Genomic DNA, 14,066 nt, shown 5'->3' with positions numbered 1-14,066 from the left:
GTGATTGGACAGCAGATTTTTTTTTTTTTTTTTCATCAATCATTGAAGGGATTCTCTCCCCGTGAAGCGATTCGCTAGTGTCAAAAATCAAGCACACCCTCAGTGGTCTACACTTTTCTTCAGATGATGAGTGAACATTTTGCAGTTAGCACATGAGTGAGATTGTTTCGCTGGAATACTTCAGCCACAAGAAGAAATGCACATCGATTCATTTCATCTTCTTCTTCTTCTTTTATTTGATAGATTAGTCAAGCATTGAACATTTGGAAGCACAATCATTTGCTTTTGTGAATATGAGGACCTTTTTTTTTTGTCTTGTGGGGAGCTCAGCATTCATAAATTAGTCATTTTTTTTTTTTCATAGAATGCGCTAAACATAACTTTGGGGTAGTGTTGTGTCGCGTTTGCTGTGCAACGCTATTTAAGGGACTTCAAAGAGATGTCGTTTGGCCACTCTTTTGAAATTAATTTCAGAAAAGTGACGACACGCACGATGTCAAAGTTGTTTGTCGGTCGGCGCCGGCACGCGAGCGCCGTCCGCCGCCGCGACGAACGACACTCGTGCAAAATGACAAAAATTGATTTTCAAGAGCGTTTCTTGCAATGCATTGAACAGTACAAGAATATGATATAAAAAAAAAAAAAAACAAGTGAACGATAATGAAGCAACACTGAAAGTAGCGTTGCTCTGTGATTGGCCGGCATCCAGTCCAGCAGGGTTGCCCCGCCCCTCGCCCGAAGAAAGGTGGGGTCGGGTCCTCGCACGCCCGTGACCCCTCGTGTGTTAGAAGAAAACGGTTGGATGGATCGTATCTGTTAACGGTTGTGACCATCTGTTGAAAACGCCGTTTCCACGCCTAAAGAGTCGTAAAAAAAAAAAAAAAATCCTGAAGGACGGATGTCATCATTAATGCAGAAAATGCTAAAATGCTAACAGCTGAACACTTCCGGGCTTTTCTACCAACAGATTCTTTTTTTTTTTTTTTTTTTTTTTTGTATTGAATCCAGTTGGGAGATCAGAGAGTAAAGTTGGATGCGTGGACAGCGGAACGGTTGAGGGGCCGAGGAGCCCAGTCGGGATAGTTGTTCAGGTTAAACATGGCGAGGCCCCACGTGTTGATGGCCAAAGAGACCGACAGCAGGCCCAGGATGTTCATGACAAAGCCGGTTTTGACCTGAACCAGGAGGACAATGAACAAAACGGAAAAACAAAAAAAAACAAAAAAAACGCTTCAGCTACTATTTCAGATAAAAAACAAAACTGAAAGCAAAACAAAGCAAGAATCTCACCATGTCCTTGACCATCAGGTGACCGGACGCAAAGGCGATGGAGTTTGGTGGCGTCGACACGGGCAGCATGAAAGCGTACGAACTCCCGATCGTTGCAGGGATCATGAAGTACAAAGGATTCACCGACACGTGGGATGCCTTCCGAAACGCAACAAAGGAGGTCAAGCGACAATGTCCAGCTTTGTACAAACATAGACAATTCAACGCAATGTAAAGATCCACTACACTTCAATGCCTCAATTCAATTCATTGTACTGCTCCTTGTGTAGACCAAAAATGTCTTCACAGAGGATAAAAAGTTTTATGAAGTATTGAAATATTGTCTGTCTTCACGTTCTGCTCAACCATTTGTGTTCAAATGGGCATTGTTTGAAGGGTTATAAAATTACAGCAATGGACTATCATCATTCGCCCACCAAGGGAATTTTCCATTATGAATATCATTTCATGGAACATATGTTGGAATTTATGTTGTAAATGTAGTCAGTGATGATGGCTCATCACTATAATAAAGATATGTTTTTTCCAAAAATGAAGAGGCAAGTCAAATTTTGCAAAGTCAAGAGGAACTGCCAGAAAATGACTATCAACGACAAAAATAATAATATATTATACCGTTTAAATATAATAGCAAAAGTATTCATGAAAACCAAAAAAGGACATTTTTTTGTTTTTAACAATTGACAATATATGTATATATATATATATATATATATATATATATATAAAAAGTCCACTGACAATATAAATGGAATGGAGGACCAACATGCTAATGCTAATGCTAATCCAGTTTCACACTTTGTGGGTGTTTGTAGGTTTGCGATAATCCACTGCAGTTTTACAATCCTTGAGCCGGAAGTTTTACAAAGTACAAAGGAAACATATATAATGATTAGTGACAAGGAGTTAATACTTAACAGACTACAAATATCATCATGTCTGTCGCAACGGCAAAAAAAAAAAAAAATGTCTCCTCCCACACACATTCAAACGTCAACAATGTTTTGCGTTTGTCCCATCTTGATAACGGCCTGACACAACAACAAAAAGAAAAGAAAAAATCTCACACTTACCCCAAAAATCACTCACATCACAAAAAATCTTAAAGGCCAAATAAATAAAACAAACACTTTTTTTTTTTCCACCGGAAAACCTCTCCCACGTCACTACAGGAAACGAAACTTCCACTCTCACAGAAAAAAACGCACTCTTCAAAACTTTTCATGCTCACCTAAAAAAAAAAAAAAAAAAAAAATCTAAGCAACAAAAAATTCCCACAGTCAAATGTCTCAAAAAAAAAAAAACCTCACACAGAGCCAAAAATTTCTCTTGTCTTGTCAGCCCAAAGCCTAAAACGAAACGAAACAAAACAAAAAAAAAAGCCACACATTTATTTATTCTTACTTCCTCTTTTCTAGTGGTGGGGAACCTATGGCTCGCGAACCGTAGCCGGCCCTTTTGTGTAAATAGTGGAGCGCAGAGTCCAAAGCAAACATGGCGAAGCAGCATTTAGCTATCATGTTGCACACAAATGGAAGAAATTGCCAACAGAGGTGAGGTCAGCCCCAAGTGTGAACGTTTATGTAATCCAGCTTGAAAACTCTTCTTTTTTCTCATGCTTTTTAGAATATATCCACTGTTTAAAAATCATATTACTTGCACTGTATGCTGTTTTAATTGTCTTGTTAAAAAATATATTTTGTTTGTCGTTTTTATTGTTTTTATCCCGTTTTGAATGTTTTATCTTTTTGTTTTCAAATGCCTTTAATTATGTTGCGTTACCTCACGTATGAAATGCGCTATAATTAAAGCAATTATAAATATAAATAATTGAAAATAATTATATTGCTTTGCTGTGCTCTTGGTGGTTGCCTATGGCTCGCGGAGCCCTCATAACGACATACTGAATGTGTGATTTCTGTCGGGCAGAGAAGGTTTGTCCTAGTGGGGTTGCCGTAGCTTGGGTGTGGGAGGCAACGCAAATGATGTAGCGAGAGTTTGGTCGTAGTTTTCGTGTGGTAGTCGACGTCCGCAGGCGCGGAAGGGTCTAACTAACGGAAAACTATGAGGAGCAGCGAAGTCTTCGACAAGAATGGACGGACTTTGTTTTGTGGGGACGGAGAGGGACGGTTCTGCTCCGTGTCGAAATTCACAGATGGGGACGATGCCAAAGTATTCGTACTCGCCGTTGCCAATCAACATTTTGAGCAACCTCGCATGGAGACAACATCACCAAACGAATAAAAGACACGCAAGAACTTCAAATTGAATTAGGTTCACGATTAACGGATGGAAATCTCAACACCTGCGTGAAACTTCATCCGACGACGTACCAAACGGACTAGCGAGGCATTAGCGAAACCAGGAAGCACCGCAAGTGGCATTCGAGGTAAGAAGCACGTTTGTCATCGTTGCCTAGCAACATCATAACAATGTTATTTAAAACCATTCAGAGACTTTATTGTACTCTAAAAGTGTTACTTCTACATGAGTGTGCAAATACACTTGTAAATTATTATTATTATTTTTTTAAATATTGTATGGCTCTTTCGAAAATGTTCCCGACCCCTTCTCTGTACTCTTAAATGAGATGTAGCAGGGCTCATAAAATTTCTCACTTCGACAAAAAAAAAAGGGTTTTACTTTTTTGAGTTTTGGTTTTAACGGGAGGCTTTTGGATAGATTTGGTTTTTGACGTGTGCGCCGCAAAATGTTACTTATAGCCTGATAGATTCACGGCCACGGTAACGTATTGTATTGAAGAGCAACTTACCAGTTCGGCAATAACTGGTAAAAATATGATAATGGTGGCGGTGTTGCTGGCGAACTCGGTGAAGCAGGCCACGAAGCCCGTGATCAACATCATGGCGGCGGCCGGCGGGACCTTGGACAGGGGCTGGAGGTGGCCCCCGATCCAGGAGGCGAGGCCGGAATCCTGGCCGAGGGGGACGAGAGAAGTCCAAGGTCAAATCGGAGGTTCAAATGAAGAAGAAAACTTGATACCAGTCAGCCCATCAATGTGTGATACCCGTTTAAGCGGTACAGTCCGTTCCGTGACCAAAACACACAAACAGCTCTCGAAATATCTTGTAAATCAAATAAAACCAGCAAGGTGTTATTTAAGAAGGAAAATAATACTTGACAATACTTTGCAAAACCAGAAATGGACTGTACCTACAACTGTAATTCAAGCCTTTAAGCATCGTGATTTCATGCTTCAATTCCATTACGTGTGATTCTCCTTCCGGTGTGCCAAACCCGGCCACCTGGGGGCAGTATAACACATGCGCGCAGACAAAAGAAGAAGACCCTCAGCGAGGCGCAACGATAACGGATTGAGCTGTCTGTCCGCGGATGTTGCGCCACTGTTTCCCAAAAGGTTCTCAAGCCGCGACCGTCTACGCGACCCGTTAGCATATCTATGGCGATTTCCAATTCTGTGTAGGCATTAGCGTACTCGTAAGGAAAAATTGTTTGCTCGGTTGAGATACGCAACTTTGTTTATTGCCTCTTTTTTGCACAATTGTTCTGCAAAACTACGATTTATGGCTGGTGTTTTGCAAAACCCGTAAACCGGGTCCGTTACATTTTTTTTTTTTTTACCTCACACGCTTGAGCCATGGCAAAGCCGCCTCCGAGCAGCAGAATGATATTCCAAGGAACCGACTCCTGGGCTTTCTTCCATGACAGGAGAGGCACGTACGGCGCGTTGGAAGCTGAGGGAACATTCGAGAAGCGAGTTTGAGATGAAGAATGCGCTGTTTGCTTTCTTTCACTCGTGTCCGGCGGTTTGTTTGTCCAGCTGAGCACGACAAACAAGCGAGCTCCGACGGGCGCGAGGCACGTGGATGGGAAATGTGCTCCGCCGCAAAGAGATTTCACAGATTATCCCGGTCGGTTAAAACGCAGCCAGAACATTCCCGCTTCCAGACTGCCGTTGCACCCCGGCCCCTAATCTACGTTATTAACATTCCGTAGCTTACCTGCGATATGTCGCAACAGCCGCTAACGACGGCGCAACGTTTCGTCTGTTGAGCTTCCCAGCCGGGAAATAAAACATGAATCCGTTCGACGGCCGGACCGTTGCCGTGACAAAACTGTTGGGAGTTGCACGTGGAATATGTGAACATTCATACAAGACTGTCATACCAGTGCAAAGCGAGTCGTCACCCGAAGCGATGACAAAGGGGACGATTACCTCCAAAGGGCACTTGCACTTTTCAATATTCTGAAGCGAATATCAACAAAAACCGTGTCATTGTCGATCCAACACTTGGACTACGCAACAGTTTTTCTATGCTCGCACATGTTTGAGCCGTGGAAATATATCCGCTTCAAGCCTCTGGGGAGTGGGAATACAACCCACCGAGTCTCGGCGGGGGCGAAGCCACACGAGGCCCAAGCCCCGGTCCACGTACTGTGGCCGTACTGCGGGCGTCCGTCCACCCTTTTGTTTTCTGAGCCGCTTATCCTCACAAGGGTGGCCGTCATCGGACCGGTCGCCAGCCGATCGCAGAGCGCGTAGAGACGGACAACAGTCGCACTCGCCATTTTGGGGACGCGGGAGGAAAGCGGAGTGCCCGGAGAGAACCGACACAGGTCACGGGGAGAACAGGCAAACTCCACACAGACGGGGCCGGGATCTGAATCCCGGTCCTCAGAACTGTAACCAGCTGCGCCATCGTGCCGCCCAGTAGGACGTTTCAATCGAAAAATCCCCCCCACCATTTTTTCTGCGTCCACTCACAGGCAACAATGAGGCGCTCTGATGCTCATCCTCACAAGGGTGGCCGTCGTCGGGCGGGAGGCGGGGAAGCACCCCGGACCGGTCGCCAGCCGATCGCAGAGCGCGTAGAGACGGACAACAGTCGCACTCGTGATTTTGGGGACGCGGGAGGAAAGCGGAGTGCCCGGAGAGAACCGACACAGGTCACGGGGAGAACAGGCAAACTCCACACAGACGGGGCCGGGATCTGAATCCCGGTCCTCAGAACTGTAACCAGCTGCGCCATCGTGCCGCCCAGTAGGACGTTTCAATCGAAAAATCCCCCCACCATTTTTTCTGCGTCCACTCGAGGCGCTCTGATGCAGGCCGACTGTCGCTTTTGGTGACTTGTTTTTCTGCCTCGGGGACAGCAAACTAGCTAGCTAGCAAGCTAACTGCACGTCGCAATTGCGCCAGATACTCAATAGATACCGTAGTACATTTGACTTTTCATTAAATAAGTACAAATACTTTGTGCTCAAGTCCATTTTTCAGGTATCTGGAGTTTACTCGAGTACTTCATTCTTTTCTCCGACTCCATACTTTTGATAGCAGGTACAACTCTTTCACTTGTCAAGTTGGGCTCGCTAGGTTTTTTTGTTTTTCTTCAAACCCTGCGGATGATGACACAGCATTTAAAAAAAAGATGCAATTAATATGAATTTTCAACTATAATTAGCTAATTTAGCTTTTTTGATCTTCAGTTCACGTTAGCGCGCTTCACGCTACCATCATAGAAATCAAAGCAATCGTTGCTAGCAATTTAATTTTGTATTGGAGATTATCTCAAATTCTGTACTCTTTATTTATTTATTTTACCTAAATACAGTAGTTAATTTTTTTTTAAGAACTCTTTTTACAGCCATATCTGAAGTTCTACTTAAGTACAGAGTTTGAGTACTCTGGGCACTTGTGTGTTTGTGTCGTTCACCTTCGTTGAGGCGATCACAACTGTGGAAAACCATCTCAACGTCAACATTTTGTTTTTCCCTAATAATTTTACGTCATACGTATGCGTTCATGGCTAATTATTTTTTAAAAACAATTCATAAAATGAGTCCGACTTTGTTGTTTTTGCGTTACTTAATAGGAAATAACTTCCTGGTCTTGGGAAAAACGGTTTGTTGGTTTTGAGGTTTTGTTCACGTTCTTACGGAAATTAACACTTGGGTGGCATTTTAGTGACAAATATGATGATAATTCTGGCTTATAAAAGACGACACGGGTCAATTATGCAACACCGTAGCCGATCAACATTAAATCGCAATTTGTTGAATTTCTCACCGGTGAGTCTTAACGTGTATCAATGTATGATTTTGATTTTTTTTTTTTTTTGGGTTTTTTTCATTTTTCCTGCATAAAGAGTCATAAAAGCAATCGGTGTGGCATAAATGTAGCCATCTTGAAGTGTGCTATAGCGTTGCATTGCAAAATCCTGGACGCCGTTTGGCAAGCTGAGCGCACGCCGACGTACTCACTGACCTTTCGGGTCCAGCCACCAGCTAAGAGAAGGTTTCTGTGAGGGGAAGAAAAACAATATGGACACAACGATCACGCCGGTGACCGCGTCTGACACATAACTGCGGAGGAAAAGGAGGAGGGAAAGAGCACAACGTCATTAGTGCTAAAACGGGCGGCGTGACAAATGTCGAGTGCAGCGAGCCGTCTTACCCCTTCTTAAAAAACACGGACCAGCCCGGGACAAACTTCGGATCCCTTGTGAACAAGAGGACTGCATACAAGACGAAGAAGAAAGAGACGGCTCCCTCCGCGAAACTGCAAAGAAGCCAAATGGCTTTAACCCGGCCGGGAACCTCGCACAAACCAAATTGCCGCGCTATTGATTTGGCTTGTAGACATACATGGGTCCTCACTTTAAGGGCCCGAGTTTTCTGTAATCCTCTTGAATGAGAGCCAGAGCTCGGTCCTCTTCCTCCGTCCCCTGGTCCCGGTTCCTCGAGCACAAGCTGCGGAACGCAGAAGCGCTCAAAGAGTTAATGAAACACTCGGCACGTTCATTCAAGCAGGAACGTGACTGCGGCTTGACTGGGGGGGGAAAGGCCTCCATTTTGTGGCCAATAGAGATATGTAAGCTGCTTACGTGAAGGTTACGTAACTTGCTTCTGGTGTTCACCATCCAAAACAAAATATGGACTGTACTTCATGGAGAGTTGAAAGCGTTATATTTCATACGCTTGTTGGCATCTCATTTATAAATGTCAATTGTATTTTGTATTGAATTTGATGATACTTTGGTCCGCCACTAGAGGGAGCCCCCGTGCCACAGTCGGTGCTACCACGCTTGCGAGAATCCCTCTTGTAAATTCGTCTTCCTTTTTCGACGTTCAAAGAGCACAATTGGTCTGAATTTGTGTAACGGGAAATTCAATCAATTAGCCATTCCCCATAAAAAGTCGATTTGTATCTCCAGTGAGATCTTCCTTTTGACTGACACGTACCATATTCGACCCTTATAAAGTCCATTTCCCCAGTTTTTCCATCGCTTTGGTCACACGAGGCGGACATGTTTGTTTACTAGCCGTGCCGAGAGATCGCATACGTGATGTCAGCTCCGATCCATCAGGAATTCACACCCAAATTTCCCAGAAGAACACGTGAGGTGGTTTTGCCCGGGGGGGTCGGGGGTCGGGGGGGGGGGGGGGGTGCAGCAGTTTGACGCGGGATTACCGACGAGATCAAGTTCGAAGGGTGTCAGCGCACACCAGCGCAAACTGCTGATGAAGGAATGTCATGTCCGTTCGTGAAAACGAAAAGTCCTTTACCGGGCGTTCAGGCCTCCGTGGAGGAACGCGATCCAGATCCATCCCAGAAGGAGGAAGATGAGCATGAGCGGGAACGCAAACGCAAGCCAAGAGCCAAAGTTGATGATGTCGCACTGCGGAAAATGGCTGCAAGAAAAAGGAAAAAAAAAAAAACAAGAATGGACAATTTTTTCAAAAGAAGGACAAAGAAAAGACGAGAAGCAGCTCGAAACGGGCGTTACTTTTTCAGCTGTCCAACGAGGATCAGGTTCGGTGCCGTTCCAGTCAGGGTGGCGGTTCCTCCGATACTGGCCGCGTAAGGAATACACACGAGGAACCCTTTCCACACTCTCATCTGATTCTCCGACCGGGACCGGATCTCCTCGGCCGACCTCGGGCCACTCCCCTCCGCCGCGTCCGTCCTTTTCAAGACACTTTCCGTCACTTCGTCGCGCGCCGCGTTTCTAACGTCGGATTAGCTCGGATGAGAGCCGCTAATCGTCGTCAAACGTTGTCGGGCTGCTCGGACGCCGTTCGCGAGATCGAGTGCGCGCGATGTTGAAATTGGCAATGCAATGAAACAAAGTAAGCTCTTAGAACAAAAAATGTCTCTGGATAAACAAACTGATGGGATTTTTTTGGGGATGCGCTAAACGGACCAAAATTTCAAACCGACCGAGGCAATCTGTGACAAGATCTTCCTGACCTCAGTATATCCTCAATAAAAGTGATGGAAAGAGCGTCGGGTTCTCCTTACCCGTCAAGGGATAACATTTGTTTCTCTGAGGCCACCGAGGGCACCGAATGCATCTTAGTGGACTGACCTGAAATCAAGCAAAGACGTGCATGAGCAAGAACGGCCACGCGATGAATGCCGTGGCTTCTACGTACGCCGGGGAGGATTTGTCCCGACTCCAGCGGTATTAATCCCTCCATCCATTTTGTGTACAGATTATCGTCATTTGGGGCGCCGGATTGCTCGGAGGTATCTTCGGGCAAGAGGCGGGGTACACCCCGAACCGGTTTCCAGCCAATCGCAGGGCACATCGAGACTACGAAGCATTTGTACTCACGTTCACACCCGCGGGCATTTTAGTGCCTCCAATCGACAGTACCTACCACCTGGAGAAGCTACCTAGCATGCGCCACGCAGGCAGGGGGAGAAAATTCGGGGGATTCGAACCTCGGTCCTCACAACTGCGAGGCACACGTGCTAACCAGCGGGGCCCCGGCGCCGCCGTGGCAAAAGTAATCATTTACGACTATCGGTGAACTTTGTCCACGCGCCGACTTCATTCGACTTGACTGAATTGCATCCACTCTAAAGAGCGAGTGGACCACCACCACCCGCTCAAGACCAAAACAACGACCGTGTGTATGATTTACGACACAGTAATCCCGAAGCAACAAATTTGAAATGCTCGCTGGGACAAGATGTAAAGAACGCCACAATTACTGTAATCAGTCACTCGCGGACTCGTACTGCAGTTTGGAATGCGATGATCTCGAACGGCAGACGCGAAGGGCCTCGAGCGACCTGGTGAGACAACGCTAAACATTTCGCTTCCTCTGCTCTGTTTCGCTTCAGGACGAGCAAATGCAAGCTAAAGATAAAAAAAAAAAGCAACATGAAAATCTTCACCACAGCCGACAATCATTTTTTCATCACATCTGCATCGCAGTTCTGAGGATCTGGGTTCAAAACCTGGCGTCAAACACGTTCGATTGATTGAGAACACTAAGTTGCGTCGTATGTGTGAACGGCTACCATCAGCACATGCGCGATGATTATCATTCATGATTCTTGTACGGACAAAAACAACACAAGTACAAACCTAACCAAATATAAATGCAGATAATTCCTAATATTTTGAGCAAATTGGTGGTGCGCATTATACATTGGTAGAATGGTTTTCCTGATTTTTTTTTTTTTTAGATCAACTTAGTGGGGGTGAGCATTATACTTCAGGACGCATTATACTTGAGAAATTACGGTATTAGTTTCTATTTGGCCCGCGATTGTCTGGCGACCACTTCCGAGTGGACCCCGCCTCTCGCCCGAAGATAGCCGAGAAATTCTCCAGCGCGGGAGGATAAATGGCTGGGAAAATGGATGGATGGATGGATGGAACGTGAAAATGTAATTTATTTCCGACAAATAATGTTCATCTACCGATGACCCGGGGGAACTCTTCGTCGTTCCGGCGACCATTCACATTCCACGTACCGTTGACGACGTCGCCGTCGCCGTCGTCCGCCGACTGGCACTTTTGTTTGAGGCTCTCCAGATCGCCGTAGAGACTCTCCAAGATGGCGTCGGCGATGGGGAGCATCATGGCCGTCGTGGCCGTGTTGCTCAGCCACATGGACAGGAAGGACGAAGTCACCATCATGCCCAGTATGAGCCTGGAAAATGAGAAAAAGAGACGGACGGCAAAGCCGATGAGGTCCCGGCGATCCAACTGCCGTATAGCCACAACGTATATGGTACGGTGCGTAGTAGTACAAAGACGTAGTATTAGCTTGGTTTGCCGATCCATGCTAGCGACGTGCGGTGACACGAACAACAATGAAACGCTGAAAAGATGAACTGCTGTTCTGTAGAACCGAATAACGCAGACTAAGTGCAGTTCTGAGGACTCGACTGTATGATCTCGCCGTGCCTGTGTGGCTTTTCTTCAGGCACTGGGCTTTCCTCTCACATCCCCAAAACGTGCAGTGATTGGAGACTCGTAAATTGACGCGAGGTGCGATTGTGACCGGTTCAGGGCGTACCCCGCCTCCTGCTCGATAACTGCTGGGATGGACCCTCGTGAGGATAAGCGGCTCAGTAAATGGATGGATGAAATGAGATTGAACGGTCGGGAATGACCGCTTGGCTTTTCCTCACCAGGCCGGTTTGACTCCGGCGATGGTGAGGACCTTGAGCGCGATCCTGCGATGGAGGCCCCACTCCTCGATGGACGACGCCATCACCAGGCCGCTTAAGAAGAGGAAGTTGGTTTCCAGGAAGTACTGAGGGCAGAGTTTCTTGGACGGGATGATCCCCAGCGTCGGGAAAAGGCAGACGGGGAGCATGGCGGTGACGGCCAGCGGGAGGGCCTCCGTGCACCAGAACGTGGCCATCAGCAAGACCACGTAGAGGCATCGTCCTTCCTAATCACAAGCAGAAAAGATTCACGGCGATTCTTTCTTTCTTTCTTTCTTTCTTTCACTCACTCACTCAGTCACTCACTCACCTTCTCCGGCAAGGTCGCGAGCAAAGGCGAAAAAAGCAGCGGCGTGATCAGGAGCACCAAGACCTTGTGAACGCACCACAGCTTCTTGGTCACGACGGACAGTTTCATCTCGGCGCGTTGAAGTTTGCTCCCGAGTGGCGGAGAGCAAAGCGGCCAGGCGGCACTTTAAAGCCTCGGCAGTCGGCAGGCGCGCAAGGAAGATTAACCGCACGCTCGGGCTACAGGTTAACTCCTCGTACGGAGGTGTCAAATAGTTGAGCGGGACACGCCGCTTTTTCCCCAAACTTGGCCTCTCCCACTTCCATCGCGGCGCAACGTTTGAGGCCCTCACGGGCACAGAGATTCACGCACGCGCTGGGAGGGAGCAGCTGCGGCCTCCGATTCTGCGACCCGGGTCGCGGCTTTACGACTTCCCCGTTCGGACCGCCTGCGACCGGATCGCAAAATCATTTTCAGAGAAATACGCGGTCGCTAATTTAAGCGAGAAAAGTCGATGACACAAACGTGCTGCATTTGTAAGTGAGAACATGAATTCGACAGTTTTTGCATCATCAATAATTAATTCATTGCTGCTTGCATAACTTTGATACTTTTCGGGGGGGGGGGGGGTCAATGCAATAAAGTCATGCACAAACAAAAGAGTTTCACAACTACTGTAAGTGACTCACTAAGTTACTGTAAAAGTTGCTGTTTTTAGCAGAGGATAAAATCAAATATGAGGCTGTATGGACTTCTGAATTTGATCTTTTTTTTCGTGAGAGTGCAGTATTGAGAAAATCTCAGATTCTCCACCGTTTTTTTTTCCCCTAAGACAAGTGAAACTCAGTCGAAAAATTGTAAAACCTTCTCCGAGGGATTGTAAAACAAACAACGGACTTTTCAAAAGTGTGCACACCCTCTGAAAACCGGGGACGTCAGTTGTCAGAATTAACCAAACTCGTGTTAAATGGGAGTCAGTGCAGACCTGCTGCCATTTTAAGTTTGTCTTATCAAAAAAAAAAAAAAAAAAAAAAAAAACAAAAAACCCCTTCAGATGTTCTAGTGAGCTTTTCTCGACTTTTGTTTTTGCTTTCTTGCAGCAGCCTGAATGTTTTGACTGAAATTTGGAACCGGTCATCTTTCCTTCCACCTCAAAACGCTTCAATGCGGTTTTGTTGCTAATTTGGGGACCAAAATGTTCACCTTTGGTTTCAAAAAGACCTTTAAAGGTGTCACATTTTGGCGATTTAGATCTCCAACATGGGCGTAGTACAAAGGTGTCAATTTCTTTGGGGGTGGGGGGGAGAAAATTGTTTTTTGTCATGTGAGTGTCCAGAAAATTCCCCTCTGACAGCTACTTGTTTAATTGCAAGCGCTTTTCATACATAAACGTGTGACTCCAAGCCTTTTACGTGAATCCAAAAAAAAAAAAAAAAAAAAAAATCAAAGTTGCAGACGCGCAAGATAAAGTGAGTTGATAAAATCCTGACCGAACCATTTGACAGATTGAACACAACACAAGTTTTGTGTCCTTCTCTCGAAGTGCTTAAGTGTGTAAAATGTTGTAACCTCTGGCGGAGTATGCGTACGGACCCTTACATGTGATTCGTGTCGGCACACGTCGACTTATAGAAACAAATTCGTGCTCATACATGAATTCCGACACCTTCAAATGCTTCTGTAAATGCGTCAAGGGTTGAACGCTTCAAATCTTTCGACGTGACGGTTAACTGCGAGCGAGAGCGGATCAAATTGTTCTGAAGTACATCTTTTCATAAATTGGAATTGCGGCAACAGATTACTTTACCCAGGTAGGCCAATTTATCAAGTCAAACTCACAACACATCATAGAGCTGCACTACGTAGAGAGCCAAATAGTTTGGATGTGCATAGATAGAGAGAGAGAGAGAGAGAGGAGAGAGAGAGAGAGAGAGAGAGAGAAGAGAGAGAGAGAGACAGAGATGGATGGATGGATGGAGAGAGAGAGAGAGAGAGAGAGAGAAAGAGAGAGATAGAGATAGATAGATAGAT

The 14,066-nt window shown here is 45.9% G+C and overlaps 1 protein-coding gene across 1 annotated transcript; it reads right to left on the bottom strand.

Annotated features, from left to right (window-relative positions):
- Nucleotides 1–248: 248 nt before the first annotated feature.
- On the bottom strand, nt 249–12,576 carry slc13a3 (solute carrier family 13 member 3). Its single transcript, XM_061847198.1, has 13 exons — nt 12,057–12,576; nt 11,708–11,973; nt 11,045–11,223; nt 9,575–9,641; nt 9,060–9,239; nt 8,839–8,964; nt 7,930–8,022; nt 7,727–7,831; nt 7,538–7,635; nt 4,894–5,006; nt 4,064–4,225; nt 1,291–1,428; nt 249–1,175 (listed from the first exon to the last, which is right to left on the bottom strand). Exons 1-13 carry the CDS (start codon nt 12,162–12,164, stop codon nt 1,017–1,019), a joined length of 1,794 nt encoding a protein of 597 aa, XP_061703182.1. The 5' UTR covers nt 12,165–12,576; the 3' UTR covers nt 249–1,016.
- Between the last annotated feature and the right edge of the window lie 1,490 nt (nt 12,577–14,066).

The sequence above is a fragment of the Syngnathoides biaculeatus genome, chromosome 2, assembly GCF_019802595.1.
Source record: "Syngnathoides biaculeatus isolate LvHL_M chromosome 2, ASM1980259v1, whole genome shotgun sequence".
Lineage (NCBI taxonomy): Eukaryota > Metazoa > Chordata > Actinopteri > Syngnathiformes > Syngnathidae > Syngnathoides > Syngnathoides biaculeatus.
The sequence above is the reverse complement of the archived record's forward strand: the minus strand, read 5'-3'. Positions and strand labels throughout refer to the sequence as shown.